Source organism: Capricornis sumatraensis, chromosome 2, assembly GCF_032405125.1.
Source record: "Capricornis sumatraensis isolate serow.1 chromosome 2, serow.2, whole genome shotgun sequence".
Taxonomy (NCBI): Eukaryota; Metazoa; Chordata; class Mammalia; order Artiodactyla; family Bovidae; genus Capricornis; species Capricornis sumatraensis.
The window spans coordinates 80,556,787-80,576,221 of NC_091070.1; the positions used below are offsets into that span (position 1 = coordinate 80,556,787).

The window sequence follows — 19,435 nt, forward strand, 5'->3', positions numbered from 1 at the left end:
CCTTTGAAGGCTTGTGGACCAAAGATCGTAAGTGAGAAATGTGGAATTAGTGAAGGAGTAGAGCAGGAGTTAGAGGAGTTGGCAGCTTTTCAAATCCTAGGGTTGAAGTTTCACAGAATAACTCTTAATTTTGAAGGCTATGAATTTCTCATTTTAGCCAAACCCATACTTAAATGTAGACATGATTTATGCTATAGCTAGATATCATTCTGGGGATTATATTTACCTTTCTCCTCTACTGTTTCTGATTACCCTTTAGTTGCTGCATGTGAACTGACACAAGAGTCAGATTTTTCCCCTGCTAGTATCCCATGAGATCAGAGCTGCAAACCTGTCCTAGCTCCACCCAAACCCCTGGTCATACTCTCACCCCTGCCTTCCCACACATGCCTGCATTCCTGTCTTGCTTGGTCAGCTCTCCTCTCCCACAGTCTAGTTTAAATGTTAGCTCTTCTCCAACTTTCCTTGACTCTTTCCAGCAGTGTCCACTCAGTGCAGTGTGGCTCTATGGCGCTTCTTACACGTTCCTGGAACCATCCCTTTGGAAGTCTGCTTCCCTCTGGAGGTCATTTTTATGTCATGCTTTCCCTTTCTCACCTTCCTCTTAGGTTGGATATAAAACATGTAGCATATATTAGTAAATAATCTCTTTCTTTTAACCTTGTAATTCTGAAAGGATGTTGAAGTTATGAATTTCCTCCATTCTGACTAGTAGCAAGTTATTAGCATTGTTTCTAGAGGAAGTTTAGGGAAACTTTCCAGAATTCAGCAGGTGTGAAGTAGATGTGCTGAATCTGAAGTCATTAAATAGGCCTGATGTTACCAGATACATACCTGACCACAGAGCTCACACCCTTTCTCCATCCTCTTTCTGGTTAGAGTTCTTATCTGGTGTTTGGAGCAACATCTAGATTAAGTCGCCTTTTCTGGGTCTGCAGGAAGGATGTCCCTTCATTAAAATTGGCGAAGTCCTGATTCTGCTAGAAGCTTATTGATTGGTTGTTGTTGAGATTGAAGGGAAGTCAGTGATCAAGTAGTCAAAGTTCCTTGGACAAAAATGACCCTAGACACTGCTCCCTGATCCCGTTCAGTGTTTTGCTAAGGATGGAAAATAGACTCACCCTGTGTTGGGCACTAATTCACCTACTCTGATCTTTGTGTGTTCTCATTTTTTCTGCTCCTGAGTAGGATATTGTCAATACCTCTGGCCGCTTCATCATCATCAACAGGGAAAATTACACTGAGCTGAGCATCACTAACCTCCAGATCACAGAAGACCCTGGCGAGTATGAATGTAATGCTACCAACTCCATTGGCTCTGCCTCCGTTGTCACCATCCTCAGGGTACGGAGCCACCTGGCCCCACTCTGGCCTTTCTTGGGAATTCTGGCAGAAATCATCATCCTTGTGGTGATCATTGTTGTATATGAAAAGAGGAAGAGGCCAGATGAAGTTCCTGACGGTAAGAGCATCCCTACAAAATAGCTGTAATGTTGGGCCTGGTTCCTTGGGGGTGGTTTCCAAGCACCCAGAGAGGACTATAAGGATGTTGGGATTCAGTCCCAAAAGGAGAGAAGGAAAAATTCTTATACTGGTTCCTTATCCCCCTACCCCTAAGATTAGCCACTTTGAACTATAATTATTAGCTCTGTCCTTCCATGTGGGTGTTCTCGAACCCCAGTCCCTTCTGCCCTTCAGGCCCCTTGTGGGGAATGGGCAGTTGTCAGTCTCTTTGTTCAGCTCTGTCCTCCTCCAATACAGATCATCAGGCAGATTGAGCTTGAGGAGAATCCAAGTCAAGCCTAGAAGCCACCCCAAGATCGCAGGCCACCTGGCCTTTTCAGGCAGATTTAAGGTATCTGATTGGTTGTCACATGGTTGCCTGGTATAGTCCCTATAGGTAACTGCACCAGTCCAGTCAAACTGTTCTTGGGGAAAGCCATGGGAACAGTTCACCCTTTGGTTCCCTTGGTTGGCCCCTTCAGAAGGTTTTCAAGGTTCCTGGTGAAGCAGGCTCCTGCCATTTGGCTTTTTTGTCTGTCTCACAAAGAATGGTGGAGAGCATCTGACGCATCACCACCCCCAGTTAGAACAAATAGGTAAGCAGTACCGCCTGGCATCCCTGCCCAAGGTGGCACTCTCAGGCTGGCCCAGGGTCAAGAAGGGATTGAATAATAGCAGCAGAACTACAGCTGATTGTTAGCCATTGGAAAGAGCAAGAATCTTACATTGATAGACATAGAGTCAGAAAAGGTTCTGGAAGTTTTTATGTTTTTTGTTATGGATGTTTCATTTCTAACTCTGTGATTGTAATTGGCGGGGGAGACTACTGATTAAGACTTGCACCCATAGTACTTCAGATTCCTAACTAGCTCCGCAGCTCCATCCTCTAGCCCTATAACATCATCAGCAAAAACAAATAATTGACCAGCCAACCATGATCACACTTGCCTGTCACTGATTGGACTGGAAGAGTGTGCCCCTAGGCTGAGCTGAGGCCAGCTTTGGGTGACGGGGAGGTTGTCAACTCCAGTCTGGCTGTTCTGGGCCCATGCTTGTGTACTGGAGTGCTGTGCCCTGCCCCAGAGAGTTGTCTGTGTTCTCGTGGCTGGCCAGCAGGATGCACTGCCTGCCACGTGTGTCAGTGGGGAATGCTGAGGGAAGTCTGGTGCTCCCTTAGAAAGAGTGCAGCCCTGAAGGCAGGACAGTGGCTTCAGGTTCTCTGGAAGGACATGTCTGAGTGCAGCAGCCACCTCCCCTTCTTTTCCTCTTTGCTCAGCAGCTCCTCAGTCTCTCTGCTTGTACTCAGTAGAGGGAGGATTGTAGTGAGGTTGGTGACAAGGTTTTTTGTTGGAACTAACAGTGTATTTGGATTTCCATCCAAGTGTACATTTAGCAATGAACTAGATGGAGGAATGGGATGGACTCAGCTGGAAGCAGACAGGCCTTTGTAAATTCCTGGGCTTGTTCTGTGCAACTAAGAGTTTCCTGGGATTTTTTACTTTCCTTCTCTTGGGTCCACAGAACTGCTATTCTGTGAAGTAAAACTGCTTTCTTAGGCTTATTGTGTATGAGTAATGCTTGTTTCTCAAAATTTCTCTTTATTACAAAGTAGGACTTCCAAAGCAGATATATGTTTAGATCTGAGAGTAAAGGGGAAGAGTTGCCTGTCAGTGTGTTTTCAGTGTTGGCTTACTAGGAGTGGTTTTGTCTCACTCCTGAAAAGAGGTTTTTCATTCCCTCTGAATGGTTTTGCTTTGTTAAATATTACCTTTCTTGGCTTCTGTTTTGGAAAGGTTGAGCTGCAAAAAGTCAGTAGAAAAAGGTAAAAATGAGCTTCAAAACTTGATTTTTTAACTTTTAAGGCAAGGCTGGCTGCCCCTCTGTTGGCAGAGTGACACATTGGCTTAGCCTGTCCCTGTCAGAGATTCTAGTCGTTTTTGCAGGAAGCCATTTCACTTACCAGGTTGCTGTCCCAGCATGTATGGAAGACCTCAGTGCTAACCTGAGGAATGGTTAGCGTTGATTCTGACAACTGCAAGCACCTGCCCAAGGTAGCAGCTATCTTTTTTTAAAGAGCTCTGTGGCTGTTGAACACAAATGGGGATCCGTTTCTAATAAGAGACATCTGTGGCCAGCAAAACTCATGAACAGCTTCCTAAGGGGAAAATACTTCTTTTAAGATAAATTATTATGGAGAATGAATGAATCCTATGTAAAAGAGATGACTGCAGGGTAAGTGCAAAGTAAAACCTTGCTTTAGTGTCTTAGAAAAATGCTGTAACGCAAGCAGCTTTTACTTTGTTGTTGTTGAATTGGGGTGAAAAATCTGGGATACTGGGATTATTGCAATGTTTGCCTTCTTTCCATTCCCCCCCTGATAGCCAGCACAGTCTAGGCTCCATTCTCTGTCATGTCCCTTGCCCTTGCTTGAGCATTTCCATCCCATAGTTTTCTCCATTGTCTTCCTCCCTCTTTTTCTCAGACTTCTCCCTATTCCTGCCCTCCCCTTTTTTCTTTTCTTCTGGAAGTAATTTTTTTTAAAAAGTTCCTCCATGACTTTTCCTTATGCTGTGTCTTTTTCTTCTTTAGCCAGTTTCCCCTCAACTCCTGTGCAATTCACAAGAGCAAACTCACCTCATGTGCTTTCCTCCCATCTGCCCTGCCTCAGATTTACATACAGATATATGCATACACTCCTTTTGGGAATGAATGAAGAGGTACATTATACCTGATACAGATTTGGAATTTTAGAGGTGATAAATTTTTTACCTATCAAATGACCGTTCATAGCTCTGTGTTGACTTATTTATACCATTGTGAAAATTGTGTTTTTTTTTTTTTTAAAGAGGCCTGACATGCTTTTTCTCTGCCAGTGGGTATACTATTCTCAAGATACAGCGATAATGTATTTCTAACTCAACCTTTTTTATATGAAAAAAGTTTATATAAAAGTAGTATTTATATTTGGACAGTTTATGAGTTTTTTGTAACTTAGCACTATATTAGAAAAGCACTAAGGGAATAATACAAAAGTATAGAAACACAAATTTCAACTTACATAGTTCAGCCTGTTTCACTAGAAAAGCAAATACTGCTTTAAATTTCTTACATAGAAAATACTTAGGGTTAAGGTTTAGCAGCTTTAAAGGCCCATGACTTTTTGTCTACTAGAAAAAGTAGAGTATTTTTAGGACATTTTGTAAGTGAAACTTATATCTAAATCCCTTAGGTCCCTATTATGGTATCTTTGAGGATTAGTGCCCCAATAGGTTGTCTTGTACGTAGATTATCTGCTTGTCACCTTTTACTGTCAATATTTTTAATAACAGATGAATCATGGAGCCAAGTGAGGGCTTTGTTTTTTGTTTACTCACCTCCTGACTACATTCTTTGAAAATGTTAAATGATATTTCTCTAAAAAGACTAAATACAACTAGCATCCCTCTAGTCTTCTATCCATCTTACTGCTGGACACATGTTTGGAGCACACCTTCTGTGTTGGTTCCCTGCTGACTGAACCCAGAGGGTGAATAGAGTATGCTTTCAGCTCTCTCCCCAGTACCCTGAGGAGATGGGGAGTGAGCCTGCTCAGCTGTTGGGGCCTTCAGTTCTACTGCACATTTTACTGACCTTGAATGAAAACAGAAGCTGATTTAAGAAAAGTGTTGGCATCAAAAAGAGTCTTCTACATTCACCATTAGGGAGATAACCTTTATAAGCAAGTATAGGCACTTTTCCTTTAAGTTACTGGTACGAAAGATATTTGCAGTTTTGTGGGAACCATTTTTAGTGGCTGTGATGTATCCAAACTCCCTTTGACACTTCAGAATTAAGAGCTAGTCTAATGTGCCAAAATCAATTAGATGATCAAAACATTGGTAGCATATGAAGCTTTACAAAGGCCAGGAATGTTGGGAAAGAAATAGGAATTGTAAAAATGATACATGAAACACGTGTTGTCTCTTAAGCAGGGGTCATCTGAGCCAGTAACAAGTTACCTTATGAAGAAAATATAATAGGACTGAACAAGGAAGCAAATTGGAAGTAATTGTTAATCTTTCTTGGGTTTTGTGCTACTCTTCTGAGATCTTGCAAAATTTAAGTGGTTTTAGAAACCATAAAAACCTCATCCTCAGTGAGATGAGGCAGTGAAAAAGGAGCTTTGACCAATCAACTCATTTTGACATTAAAGCCATCTTTTTTGAGATGGTGGTATATCAAGTAAGCTGCTATTTACTAGGCATCGCAGAGCACCCTTCCAGATTCTGGGGCAATGTAGGCAAAGGGGAGTGAGGGTTCTAGTGCATTCGATCGGGTAGACAACATTTAGCTGAATCAGTGCGTGAAACAGCCCCACCAGGAACTTCACTCATAAGATGGATTCCAGAAGCATCTTGTTTCCATTATCCCCCAGCCCTCTTCCTCATTTAGTCAGTGGCTGTGAGTAATACCCAGCTGGAGAGAGTAGTCATTGTTTAAGTGGCTGTCTTTTGGCCTGAGGGTTTGGGGGTATGTTGATACTTGTCGGTTACTATGACTTCTTTTTTTTCCCCCCTCAATTGCATCAAACCCTTAAAACATGGTGGTAAGTGAGTGATATGCATGCTTTTGGAGTTTGTTTAATCTCCGCTTCAGTCTATACGATGCACAGTTCATAATGTTAACACTTTTCTTCAAGTTTACTTCATTCACTTTCACAACTAATTTGGATTTCAGTTTGCTGTTTAATCCTCATTTACTTTAATTTTCGTACCTTTTTTCTGTAGTTCTGTTCTTTCCCTCTCTGCCAATTTCCCTGTTAGAGGTCAAGTTGTTATTTTGTTTGACCTGTAAAGAGAGAGTGGTACTGCAGATAGTGGTTCAGTTTAGGGAAATGGGAGACTTGAGGCTCTTCATTCCTTGTAAATGTGAAAGTGAATTTGGGGAGAGAGACGAAGGGGCTGTGAGATGTAGACACTGTTGTGAACAGCAGCTGCTCCCACTTGCAGGCATGGTGGCAGCTACACCAGAGCCACTCTTGGTAAAACCCTTTCATGCAGCCCTTTTGCATGTTAATCGGCTTGTTGGGCTGGGAAATGACGTTATTAGTCAGGCACCAGGGTGTACATACATCCACATTACTGAAGAAAGAAAAGCTCATGGTGTGAAGTGCTTGGGTTGGTGTTGACAGTGTCACGCTTTGAAAAGATGAGCTTGGCGGGATCGCGATTTCCTCTCCCCTGCTTTTTTTCTCTTAAAATTGGGAGTAGATTGGTGATATTCTTGAATCAGCTATCTTGCTTTAGAATTTTGTGTTTTCGGGTACACAGCCAGAGCACTGAAAATACTCTACGTCTGCTCCCGTCAGTCCTGCAGTGCTTAGTTACTAGCATGTAGCTGAGCTGGCGTGGCCGGGGCGCTGAGAGCGTTGGGCGATTGCTCTGAGGGAGGATCCAGGCCAGGCTCGTGTGTCTCAGTGCCCGATGCATCTCTGTACAATTCCACCGTATAACAGCGCACAGCTGTCTTGGGTGTCTAAGTCTTAGTGCGTTCTCTGTACTGTTCAATAGTGTGCTGTTTTTAGTAGTAGAATCCTGTGGACACTGGTGTGTCACTAGCCTATTGTTTTGGCTGATAAGTCATTGGTTTGTGGTTAGTTTTGTTTATGTTTTTGTTATTTTTTGTTTTTTTGGTTTTTTTTTTTGAAATCTTTTTTGCTCCAGTCACTGTGTGTGCTGGCGGTGGCTTTGCCTCTCCGTTGCCTCGAAGGAACAGGTGGAGCAATGTCTCCCTCTGACAGACATTACTCCTGACGTGTGCTCCTGCAGATGCCTACACTGAGACTGTAATCTCCATAACTGCTTCATGTGCACCAAGCCCCCTTGTGGAATCCTGCTGAGAGTTTTTCTAGAAGCCTTCAGTTCTGAATCATTTAGTCTACCTGACTTTTGTAAAATAAAAAGAAACTAAGAGCACTTAACTTGTTCCCCCACCTTTATGGGCCTTTAAAAAAATCTTGTGTGTCTGTGTACATATATACACACACACACACACACACACACATATATATACACACACACATATAACCCTGATTAAAGGGAACCAAGTTGCCCTTAGTTGAAACAGGGAAGAAAAACTTGGTAAATCAGAATCAGAAAATACCAATTTAAGAAGGCACCTAAACTCAGATAATATAAGTGTTTTGATTAAAAAAAAAAAAAAAAGATAACTCATGGCTCATCTGGGTTCAGGTTCTGGTTTTGGCCAGGGCACAAGAATGAGCCTGTTTTTCTGTCTGAAGTCTTCTCTAGAGGGATGTCAGCACTACTCAGCTTTCTCTGGTTGGTTACAGAGCATCTTCTGGTCTGCATACGCTTGCTGCTGGCACAGCCCAGCCTGACTGACCCACTATTAGATTGAACTGTTGTGGCTTCCTCTATCTTATTCTCCAGACTCCAGACTCTCGTAAAGATTACAGAACAGCAAGAACAGTGTCCTGTGGGGAAGAGAGGATGTGTGGCTAAACGTATGGCACATACACATCCATATCCATCTTACTTTGCAGGATTGAGTCAAAACTATGCATGCATTCACCACAAGAAAACAAACAGCAGGATTTTACAACTGAAATGTTGGTTTGTCTTCTCATCTATTTAAGAGTGAACCACTGGAACTTGGGGACAAGATGAGTATAATAATATTGCAGCCTATCTGTCCGCTACAGTTGCAGTTTTTCATGACAAGCATTCAAAGTGTTAACTAAAACCATTGAAACAACATACCTGCCATTAAAAACCTGAATCTAGAAATAATAACTCCATGAGTGTTTTGCACCTCCAGATGGAATGGCCTTGAATAAATGCTATGAATAGCCATGTTTGCCACTTGCCGTTTGCTGTTCTGTTAACCCTGATGCAGAGTCTCACAGTTTTCTCCCTTCTTCTCCTCTCTCTCAATGGATTATTAAAACCTGGATACCTGTGTAGATGATGAACCAGCTGGGCCAATGTAAGTACTTTGTTGGACTTTGGTTCAGTAGTTTCTGGTTGGGTTATTTTATATTTACAGTTTAATTAAAGGGCATAGCTAAGATTGTAGGGGAAGACAGTGAATGGAAAGCAATGTTGCAGTGTAGACTTCTTAGCTGGACATGGAGCTGACTGATAGCCCTTTGACTCCCAGGACAGGCTGTACAGTTTTGTTCTTAGTAGCAATATAAAGTGGAATACCATGCAAAAAAAATGTTTAAAATTTTGCATACCCCGTATGTTTAAATTGATACTGTGGGGGAAATAACCATTATATCTGAGGCTTCAGGTTTTGTTCAAGCTAGACTATAGCATGGATAAACTGCCTGGCTCCATTAAATTGTGGGTATTCAAGAGAGACAGAACTACAAATTTTGAATCAGTCCAAGATTTGCAGTCTTTCTTAGAGCTGGGGACTAAGAAGTCGGAGGCAGAAGTGTGCCCAAATTAGTTAAGTGCCAGAGAGCACAGCACTGCCTGTATATAATTAAGAAGAGACGAGACAGTGGTGGTAAGTAGAGAAAAAACTAATCATTCACTTTTGTCATAATTATAGTTTATAAATCAAAGCCCACGTTACCTGGGTATTATCTGCCTTGGGAGTCAAAAGGATTGATTAAGGTTGTAGGCACTTTACACAAGGTGTTATTAATTGTGTATTAATATCGTGCAGTAAAATTTCTTACTATACCAGGGATGGCAGTAAGTGAAAGAATCCCTGTATTTCCATGTGTTATACTTTGAAAAGTTGCTACTGACCTTGAGTTTAACTCTCGTAATGCAATTTTTCCTCCAAAGGAAAACCAACTCTACCAACAATCACAAAGATAAAAACTTGCGCCAGAGAAACACAAATTAAATACTACTTATAATGTAAGTATGGACTTCTAACTTTAGAAGTTTTAAGTTATATTCAAATGAATGTGCCTCTTTTGACTTTATCACAAAGTCTTCAATAGCTGATGTTATGTTGCAAGATCTTTTAGTTGATTTCAGAGCTTCCAATACTGATGGAACAAGTTGTCTGTCCAGTGAAACAACTGGAAAGGAACATTTTCAGCTGAGTTGTAAAAAACATAGATGCTTTTCAGAGTGTGTATGATTTTTCAAAGCATCACCTTACCACTTTACTTCTTTAAAAAGAGGTAAAAGTTAAATTGTCACCTTCTTAGGTGGATTATTCCTGAGGCCAGTTGGTCCCACTTTGCTTCTGGGGGCAAGGCAGAAATGGTGGCCAGGCACAGCTGGGCCGAGTGCCTACTGCTTAGGCACATGGAGATCAGAATTTCACACCACATCCCTGAGCATGCTGTTTGAACCAAAGCTTTATGTGGTGCTTGGTGTACTATTAAGTAATAGTGCATGTTCCCTTTTAATTTCTACTTTCTTCACAGATCTTTAGGTTCCTGAAACTGGTGGCAACATGACCTGCTAAATTTTCTGCTTGGACCTCTTCGGTTCTTTCCCCTTTCAAGTGAGCAGCACCACGATGACTGTCTAAAGCATGCCTTATTTAGCCTCTCCTGTAAGGGTGATCTAGCCAGGTACATTTTAAACAATGCTTCAGTGTAGAAGGTGTAAACTATTTTGGGCTTGATGTGCTGTGAATGTTGCTTTTATTTTTTTGTTAAAATATTTAAATAGAAGTGAAAAGGTGACCGCTGAGGGTCAGATCATGCATGCGCCATTTTTTACTTAATGCAGCTGTTAAATTGGCAAAGCTCTAAAATGCACTGCTGCCATCTAGTGATACATTTTTGTAAAGTACCGCAAAACATACAGATATATACAGTATATAAATATATATATATATATTTATATTTTTTGGGGTGGGAGAAATCCAAAATAAATGCTTGTTTCATTTTTAAGCTGCTGATACTCATTCCTTATTGTATGTTGTCAGATGAGGAAACTGTTCAGTTCTGGTACATAAAGATGAGTAATATAAACTGAAATCTATAATTTTAAGGGCTTAACATGACTGATAAGAAGCTGGAACAGTTCACTGAATGGATATAATGAATTACAGTATATATGTATGATTGCTTTTAAAGTGATTCTTTTTTCTTTTGTTAAATCATGTAAATTCCTAAATCCTTTTGCACTGATGTGTTAAAACCTAATTGTACATTCAATTAAGGCAAACTTTTATAATTTACCTTTCGTTTTCAATGATCTTGAAATGTTAAAGCATGGTATTCTATGCAACTAGTTATTCTTTGAGGTTGACACTGTATTTTTTCATTGACTGAGTGTAGATTTTCACACCCAGCAGGGTTCTCACGCGGTGCGTAATTGGTAGATGCATGTACTTGTGTTTTGTGTAATTGCTGAAGTGCAATGATGTAAAAAAAAAAGTGGATTCACCTGTTTTTAAAAATAAAACTGATAAAAGGTATTGGAATAATACTCTTTATTCTCTATAATCTTAGGAGGAAGCCTTTTTTCCCATTGCTCCCAATTTCTGTAGGTACACAAGACTGTTTGTTAACCACTCAGCCCTGTCAGCTTTTTTAGTTCCTTTTCCACTTCTTCCACAAATGCCGGGAAGTTCTGATCCATGAGGCACAAGCGTAGAAAGGGGCCTAACCCTTCCGCGTTCCATGCAGATTGTTCATAGACAAGTGGCAGCTCCTCTGATGCCATGAGAGACTGTGGAGATTCCAGAAGAGTAGTTTATTAGAGATTACAGGGGAAAGCAACAACAGCCTGAATACTAGAACACAGAAAAACTGCCTTAAGGTAAGATTTGGGAAGTAAGACACCAAAAATTAGTGTTAATTAGCTTTGCAAGTTCCAAGTTCCTTTATATAATGTTTCTAAATATACATACAAAGTGAGATAAACTTGTATCCTTAAGTATTTCAAGTATACTAATAAAGTGATTTGCAAAGATACTGACCGCTTTAATGAAGAGTACAGTGCTGATTAAGTTTGTAGATTGAGAAGTCTATCAATGAATGAACTCCACTTAGTTCATCCTTCCCACCTAATAGGTGGAAGAATGGGTGTGAGCTGTTTATCATATGGAAATTGGATTCTGAATGTAATAAAGGTTACAAACTGACTATCCCAAGGACACAGCTCGCTGTCTTTGGTTCTGTCCATAAGGCTTGACAAATAGAGGCCTGTGTCCGTCGCTACAATCAAGGCAGACCATTTCCATCACCCCCGGAAACTCCCTCGTTGCTGTCCACTCTTACTGTCAAACCCTCAACTCACTCTTAGCAACCATGATCTGTCCTCCACACTGTATATAGTTTTGCCTTTTCCGGAATGCCATATAAATGATGTCATGTAATACTGCACGCTTTTCACATGCTTATTTGTCACCTCTCTGTCTTCTTTGGTAACCTGTAGTATTTTAAAGTCAGTTGACTAAGCTGCCAATATTTAAACATTAGGAGAGTTCAAAGAAAAGTCTGACTGTGCTTGGCAATTTGGAAGATTAGGCAAAAGATGCACCGATTCAGGCAACGAAGACGGCTTCAGCTCCATGTGTGGTCCACCTACTTCTGAGCCTTGACTTAGCCGCCTCATTCACTCCTCATGTTAATTCTACTAGGTAGGTAGGTTTTCTACCCTTTCCATGGATTGCATGGTTTGATGTATATGTATACAGTTGACATTTCTCAAGGAACTATCTATAATAAAAACTGACTTTTCTAAATTCAAACCAGCTTTTCAGACTATCTAAAGGTAGAAAGAAGAAAATGAAAGTCAAATGAAGCCTGTTCTCCAGCGAGAGCCACTATTAACATGGTAGTGTATCTCCTTCCAAACTTATTTTGTGTGTATGTCTTTACTACAATAAAGTCAAATCATGTGTGCTGTTTTGTAGCCTTTAAAAAACAATGTACTATGAATATCTTCCACTGTCAACAGATTCAGACAGACATCACTTTTTATTGGCTATATTTTATCCCACTTATGGTTATGGCCCTTTTTAACCACTCAGTATCCCATTAGTGGATAATTGTTTCCTATTTTGTTACTGTTAAAATTACTGACAAACATCTTTGTATATTTGTGTAGATGAAATGGTATTATAGGTAATAAGATACTGAATTTTATCTACATTGCTAAATTGCTTTCAAAGAATTTTACCAATTTATATTCAAAGAGTGACTTGTTTAGAAGGTTATAGCAAACAAGTAACATATCTGAGCTTCTAGCCTGATGCTTTTTCTTTATACATGATTCTTCTATATAATGTAAATAAACTGGGCCAAGGTTCATCTTTTGTAACAACTGATACTGCCTGAGTAAGGATATCACACCCTGCTCTGCTCAGGCTTTTCTGTGGCTTAGTCACTCTGATTCAGTTAACCTATAACCCTGGTGGAGAAACAAGGTTACAAACTGGGAACTATGAAGTCTGCCCTACTTCTGGACAATGAGGTTTGTAAATTTTTTCTGTCATAGTTGCTGACTTACTAAAAGAAATAGACATGAATTCTTAATTTAGTCTTAATTTTCAAGTTTTAAAATCTGTGATTGCCCATTTATTTTACCTGAGTGGTGTGCCAGGTGGAGAAAACAACCCATTATCTTCTTTCTTACACCACTGTTAGCACAGTGTAACAGATAAAGTAGAAAGGAGATTTATGGAAATTGTATATTGATGAATTCCATGCAGAATTTTAGGGAAAGCATAAACAGTTGGCTGAGAACCTGCTGTCACACACAGCAGGGAATGCAGTGAGGAGACCAGCCTCAGGAACCCTGAGCCTAAATGAATAGTTCTGCAAGAGTGTTTGGTAACAGCAAAATTCAAGTGGAGAGGCCATGTCCAAAAGCAGTTCTTTGGTAACAGAGTGGAGTCTTCCTGGGGCTCCATACATCCTTAACCTGAGATCCTCACACTGAAGATCTGCCCCCACAGAAACCATGGTTGATCCGACTTAAAATTCATATTGCTAGTTGTCTTAAAAGAGTTTCCAAATTTCATTTCCAAAGTTAAACTGAAATTCTTAGCTTTATTCCTCTTTTAGGAAGGTGGTGAATAAATTTTTTATCTCACGTGTTTAAAGTCTAACATTATAGACTACTTTCTGTCTTTTATTTCCTCAGGAAGATAGTTCTTCAGTATGTGCCATCATGTTTAATCTCACAAGTATAGGTGGAAATAGCCTGTCTCTGTCTTTTATCATCTACTATAGTAACATTTTAAGTTACTGTTCTAGAACAGTCGATTGAACAGAGGGATACAAAATTCTTCAGGATCACTGTTTTTCCTGACATGAAAACTGAATATGGAAATAGGCCCTACCTGAGCTAACCAGGCCACTGAGGTCCTTCCTCCTGGACTGCTTGTGCCAGCTGGTACCCACTGCTGCTGCTCTGAGTTCTGCAGTGAAACAACGTGCAGTTAGGAGACTGGCTGAACATAATCATAAATACCATAGGCCACTGAAGAAGTGGAACACATGCATTAATGTTAAAAGAAAATCAGTAAAGGTTCTAAAGTCATTGTTGGTGTAGTCTGTCCTGGTTTAAGCTTGGCTGTTATCTGATTTACCACAGCAGAGATACAGAGATAAAATTTGAGGCGCCTGCCCTGTGCCTGGCATTCCTTATGTCTCACAGGTTGGTAACGCCTTTTCCTGCCTGACACCGTGGTATACTTCTGTCTTAAGAGGCCCATCCCAGGACCATGTGCTGGTACTGGAGGGCAGTGGATATTGCCTAGCTTCTGATAATCAAGATTTGTCACCTTCTATAAATTATTACTCGGGTAATATACATGTTCCTTGTAGAAAAGCAAAATGGGGGCAGGGGAAACACTATAGTTGCAAGATAACCATATCTTGTAACTTTTTAAAAAATCTCATTTTAGACATTCTGAGGTTATGAATAAGTTCTTCTGTTAGTAAAATTCCTAGATATATTCATTCAACAATGTTTGTGTCTACTGTGTCGACATTGGGATGAAAAAAGGAAGGGAGCCACAGAAAACAAGGTAGAGGTCTGGCCCGCAAGAACCCACAACCCAGTAAGAATCTAACAAGTAAAACAACTTGCATGCAACTGAGGAAGTGCTGGCATGGAGGGGAGAATAAGACTTCAGGCTTGCAGTGGAGGGCAGTACAGGAAGGGTGTGTGTGCTAACAAGCATGAGGGGTAGGAATGCTCCAGAGGCCGAGCTACTTCTTATGGGAGGGGCTGTTCTTGAGTGGAACTCAGGATGTTTTCTAGGAAAACAGAATGAACAAGGTGTAGGAGAAAGACTGGAAGCATAAGAGGCTGCTTCTACCTTAAAAAAGCTTCTCCAAGAGCCCCACCACCCTTCCTTCGTAGCCATGTGTCTGCAGGCTTAGTTGCGTTCTGGATAGCAGTGGCACTTAAAGTACTAATCTGCAGACAGTTGTGAGCTGGTGGTATCACACAGGGAGAATCCAAGACCCTCCCTGGAAGATGTGTATCAGCAGTTATGTTCTGACTGCCAAAGTAAATGTCCTGCTAATTTCAGTGGGTGTTAGCAGAAATGTGTATCTGGAGGCATCAAAAATGGGGCGGTGGGACAGAGAGGAAGAACAAAGGAAAGAAAACTAGTCAGGAATACTAAATGAGCTAAAAGGTAAGGGGCTTTACTGAGTTTGGAATCCTTGGGCAAACCCCATTTTCCTTCATCCAGAAAAGTCCGATTCCACTGCCTAGTGTTTCTTCCAGCTCTGAAGTTTTCCTAGGAGACATCAGTTCAGCTCACACCATGTTTTTCAAACAACTAGGAAAGACTAACCAAAATTCATACGCCACTGATCTACAGCCAAATGTGATGGAAGCAGTGGAAGTCAGTGGGATGGCTCTAAGGACTGGACAGTCCTCCACCTAAGTGCACACAGATGGCAGGTTCTATGCACACAGGAATGAGCCCTTGGCCGCCACCTCCTGGACTTCTAGTGCTAACAGAGGAAGAGCTAGGAACTGTCGTAGGCTGGGTTGCCTCAGAAGCCCTCAGGTTGAGAAACACCTGGTTAGGCCACAATTAGCAAAATTACAAGGCAGAGGCAAGCCAGGAAGTGACTCAAGAACCTGAAATAAAAAGATACGGAATTACCTCTCATTTGAAAAAAAAAAAATTATTTTAGACAAAAGTAATACAGTTACTGGGAAAAAGACACCTGAATGAGGAGGCCTCTTAAAGCTTGGCCAGAGCTTGCACCTCTGGAGCTGGATTCTGAAAAAGGGAGCATGATACCAAACTTGAACAGCGGCAGCTAAGGGCAAGCCTCAGGAGTTTTCGTCTCCTGCTCTGCAGCCTCAGACACTTCATCTCACGATGGCCCTACTGACTGGTGAGTGCTGACCCTTGATAATAAAAGACTGGTATGCTTATTTGTTCACCTGCAAAGCAAGACAGATCTGATAACAGGACTGGCAGTAATAATGAATCATCTTAAGTATTTGCCAGGAATTGTCCTAGGTGCTTTATAGACAGAATTTCGGTCTCACTACATGGTAAGGGACTTGCATGAGAACACATAGCTACTAACAGGGCAAGGATTCAAACCTAAATCCATTTGGATTCCAAAGCCTATGGTCTTTTGTACAACACTCTACATCTCATCTACCCAGAACACCAAACTACAGATCCAAGGAGGCCTTGAATACAGAATCAAGAAAAGACATGAACATTTTCTAGCCACTCTGGGGATATTTCTACCTCAGTATTTGGGATGAGCTTAAATAGAGAGCCAGGGCCTTCTTCATCTGCCACTGTAGTTAACGACCCACAGCCTACTTTAAGGTACTGTCTCAGTTTTTCTTTTCATATTTAGATAGTTGTATTTAGGTTCTACCCTGATGTGTGTATGTCTTTACTATATGTATGTCATGTATATCATTACTTATGGGGCATTCTGGACCTAGTTTCCAAATTCTGGGACCCTGTTTGGTTCCTGTTGCACCCCATGCATGCACTGGGTACTATAATCTCAGTCTAATAGCTGGTCAGTGACACCTACAAAGAAAGGTGATCTATTTAAGGGGTAAAGGATCGTTTAGCAACAAAGTATCATAATAAGCCATATCATTCCATTTTAGAGAGGGGATTCTTAATAGAGGCTGATGAGGCAAAATGTTTTAAATTAGATCCACGGTTTGTAAGAAAACCAGCTTTAGTGTTAAGACATGTTCACAAAAAGTCATGCAGAAACAAATGAACGGGAAGAATTCTTAAACATTAAAATATGATATGGCAAACTAAATATAATCACAGGGAAACCACACAGTACTTGTTTAAAGAAAAACATTTTATGATAAATAATATAAAATCTGTTTGCCCCAGATACGCTATGAAAAGAAAGTTGGTGATAAAACAGTAAAAATGAATTGTCTTGGCCCAGTTAGTTTAAGGGGAACTTTCAGGATGAAGTAATGGAAAGCCAGGTTTGGAAAGTCATTGCTCAAAATAGAAAATAAAAAACCCAGCCTGAAACTGGAATTTCATCCTAAGAGCAGAGGTAGCTTATGCTAGCAGCATGTGGGACTATGCCAACGAAATGCTTGAAGATGTACCTGCAGGAGAAATTCTGTAACTGATTCTCAAAAAGTTTTATCACAAGACTCCTTTACATTCCTACAAACTACTGAGGCCCTCAGACAGCTTTTGAGTTACATCTATCTGATATTTATATGTCAGGAATTAAAACAAGTTTTAAATATTCATTTAAAACTAAAAATCTATTATATGTTAGTATTAAAAACATTTTAATGAAAATAACTTTCCTAACAAAAATGTAACTTTTGCTATTCTCTTTTAATATCTAGCTGGACTCTCATATTTACTTCTGCACTCAATCTGACAACATGTTGTTTTGGTTGAAGTACATAAAATCTGGCTTCATACAGATATATAGATGGGAAAAGTTATTTTTTAAAAATGTTTTTCAGCTAACTGTGGATACTCTTTGACATCAAAATTCAACAAGTGATAGTTTCTTAAAGGCTAGTTTCAACACAGAATCTTAAATCATAGCAATGAACTTTTTATACTCGTCATATTAAAATCCTTTGGTCTGCGGAATCTCTGGACTGGTTTCCATAGCAGTTGTGCCGGTTTACATTCCCACCAACAGTGCGCCAAGGGTCCCCTTTTCTCCATGCCTTGTCTTTTTGACAAGAGCCATTGTGATAGGTAGGTGTGAGGATATCTCATTGCGGTTTTGATTTGCATTTCCCTGATGATAAGTGACGCTAGCATCTTTTCACATGTCTGTTAGCTATCTGTATGTCTTTGGAAAAATGTCTATTCAGGCCTTCCATTCTTTTGAATATTTTGAATAGTAACCCTTTATCAGATATACCATTTGTAAATATCTTCTCCCACTTAGTAGGCAGCCTTCTTAATTTTGTTAATAGCTTCCCTTGCTGTGCAACAGTGATCACAAAAAACAGTGATTTTTCTTTTAGTTTTGCTTTTATTTCCCTTGCTTGAGGAGATCCATAAAAATATTGCCAAGATGTCAAAAAGTGTACTGCCTATGTTTTCTAGGAATTTTATGGTTTCAGGCCTTACATTTAAGTCTTTAATCCCTTTTGATTTTTGTATGATTTTATATGGTATGAGAAAGTCCAGTTTTCCCCAACACTATTTATTGAAGAGAAATTAAAAAAAAACCAACAACAAACAGGACTAGCATATGATACAGTAATCCCACTTCTGGGTATTTTTCCAAAGAAAATGAAAATACTCAAAAAGATATTTGCACCCCTGTGTTCACTGCAGCAATATTCAAAGTAGCCAGGATGTGGGAGCAGATTAACCCTAAGTTATCTATTGATAGATGACTGGATAAAGAGAATGTGGTATTATTCAGCCATAAAAAAGATTCTTGTCACTTGTGACAAAATGGATGGACTTAGAAGGTATTATGCTAAGTGAAGTAAATCAGAGAAAGACAAGTACTGTATGATTTCACTTATATGTGGAAATTAAAAGGCATGGATAAACAACTAGAGTCTATAGATAACAGAATAAACAGGAGAGGGGGATGGGACAGTAAAATAGAGAAACAGGTGAGGGAAGTTAACAGGCACAAAAACAAACAGAATTCAGTGACAGAGCTCACACTTTGGATCTTTCACCCATGCGTGGTTTTGTAGCACCATGTATTTGCCACTTGAAAAATACTGGTTCACTGGGTTGTACAGGTCTTCCACGTGTTGCAACATTTTGTGATGTAGTTATTTAAAAAATCATGTTCATTACCCGTATCATCAAGAAAGTCTCCTGGGTTAGGAAGCTGTGAAGCTCAAGTGGCAGGTACAAGTTTTCCAAGATTCTAATTTTCACTTGGAAAGGTTATTTCATCATTGTCAATAAATACTATCAATTGTTTTCTTGAAGTACTTTTCTTGTAGTTACTTGAAGTAACTACATTCACTTGAGAAAATGTCCACCAGCCACCCAAATCTAAATAATCATAGTTCATCTGTTGTTAAGTAATAATGGTGTTCCATAAAGAGAAGCTGGTTCAGTACCCAGTGCTGTCATACAGGTGCTTTCCTAGGAGGAAGCCATCGTGCTTCAGAACGCAGATGGTTTTGTTAGTTGGTTCTTATTGCAGTGACAGTGAAGAAAGAACATGACTACTGGTATGGCTAGCTGCCACTGCCTTGATCTATGCTAAGGTGAGAGCAGCTTTGCTCACACTGTTTCTGTCCCATTAAATAACAAGTATCAATACAGGAAAAGGACAAATAATATGTGAATATTATGGCAAAAATAATGAGGACTTTGTGGATTCCTGAAAAGGTCTCAGGGAAGGGTCCGTGGATCATACTCTGAGAACCACTGTACTATAGTAACACCCACGATATACCTGAGACTCCCAGCTAATCTAATTTCTAGCCTTATACATAACTACAGTGAGAATCAACCCTGAATTTTAAAAAAAAATCTCAGTGTCTTCTCTGGAATA

At 40.1% G+C, this 19,435-nt stretch overlaps 2 protein-coding genes across 2 annotated transcripts in view; one reads left to right on the forward strand and one right to left on the reverse strand.

Annotated features, from left to right (window-relative positions):
- Nucleotides 1-10,886, forward strand: part of NPTN (neuroplastin) — a 35,020-nt gene extending 24,134 nt beyond the window's left edge. Inside the window, exons 6-9 of the mRNA XM_068993384.1 lie at nucleotides 1,189-1,462; nucleotides 8,469-8,490; nucleotides 9,309-9,383; nucleotides 9,905-10,886. Coding sequence (XP_068849485.1) covers nucleotides 1,189-1,462; nucleotides 8,469-8,490; nucleotides 9,309-9,369 — 357 coding nt within the window. The 3' untranslated portion in view covers nucleotides 9,370-9,383; nucleotides 9,905-10,886. The remainder of the gene's footprint in view (nucleotides 1-1,188; nucleotides 1,463-8,468; nucleotides 8,491-9,308; nucleotides 9,384-9,904) is intronic.
- A 111-nt stretch (nucleotides 10,887-10,997) lies between these two features.
- Nucleotides 10,998-19,435, reverse strand: part of REC114 (REC114 meiotic recombination protein) — a 111,310-nt gene continuing 102,872 nt past the window's right edge. The window contains exons 5-6 of the mRNA XM_068993397.1: nucleotides 13,783-13,860; nucleotides 10,998-11,162 (exon numbers count right to left, since the gene is read on the reverse strand). Of these exons, the coding sequence (XP_068849498.1) occupies nucleotides 10,998-11,162; nucleotides 13,783-13,860 (243 nt within the window). The remainder of the gene's footprint in view (nucleotides 11,163-13,782; nucleotides 13,861-19,435) is intronic.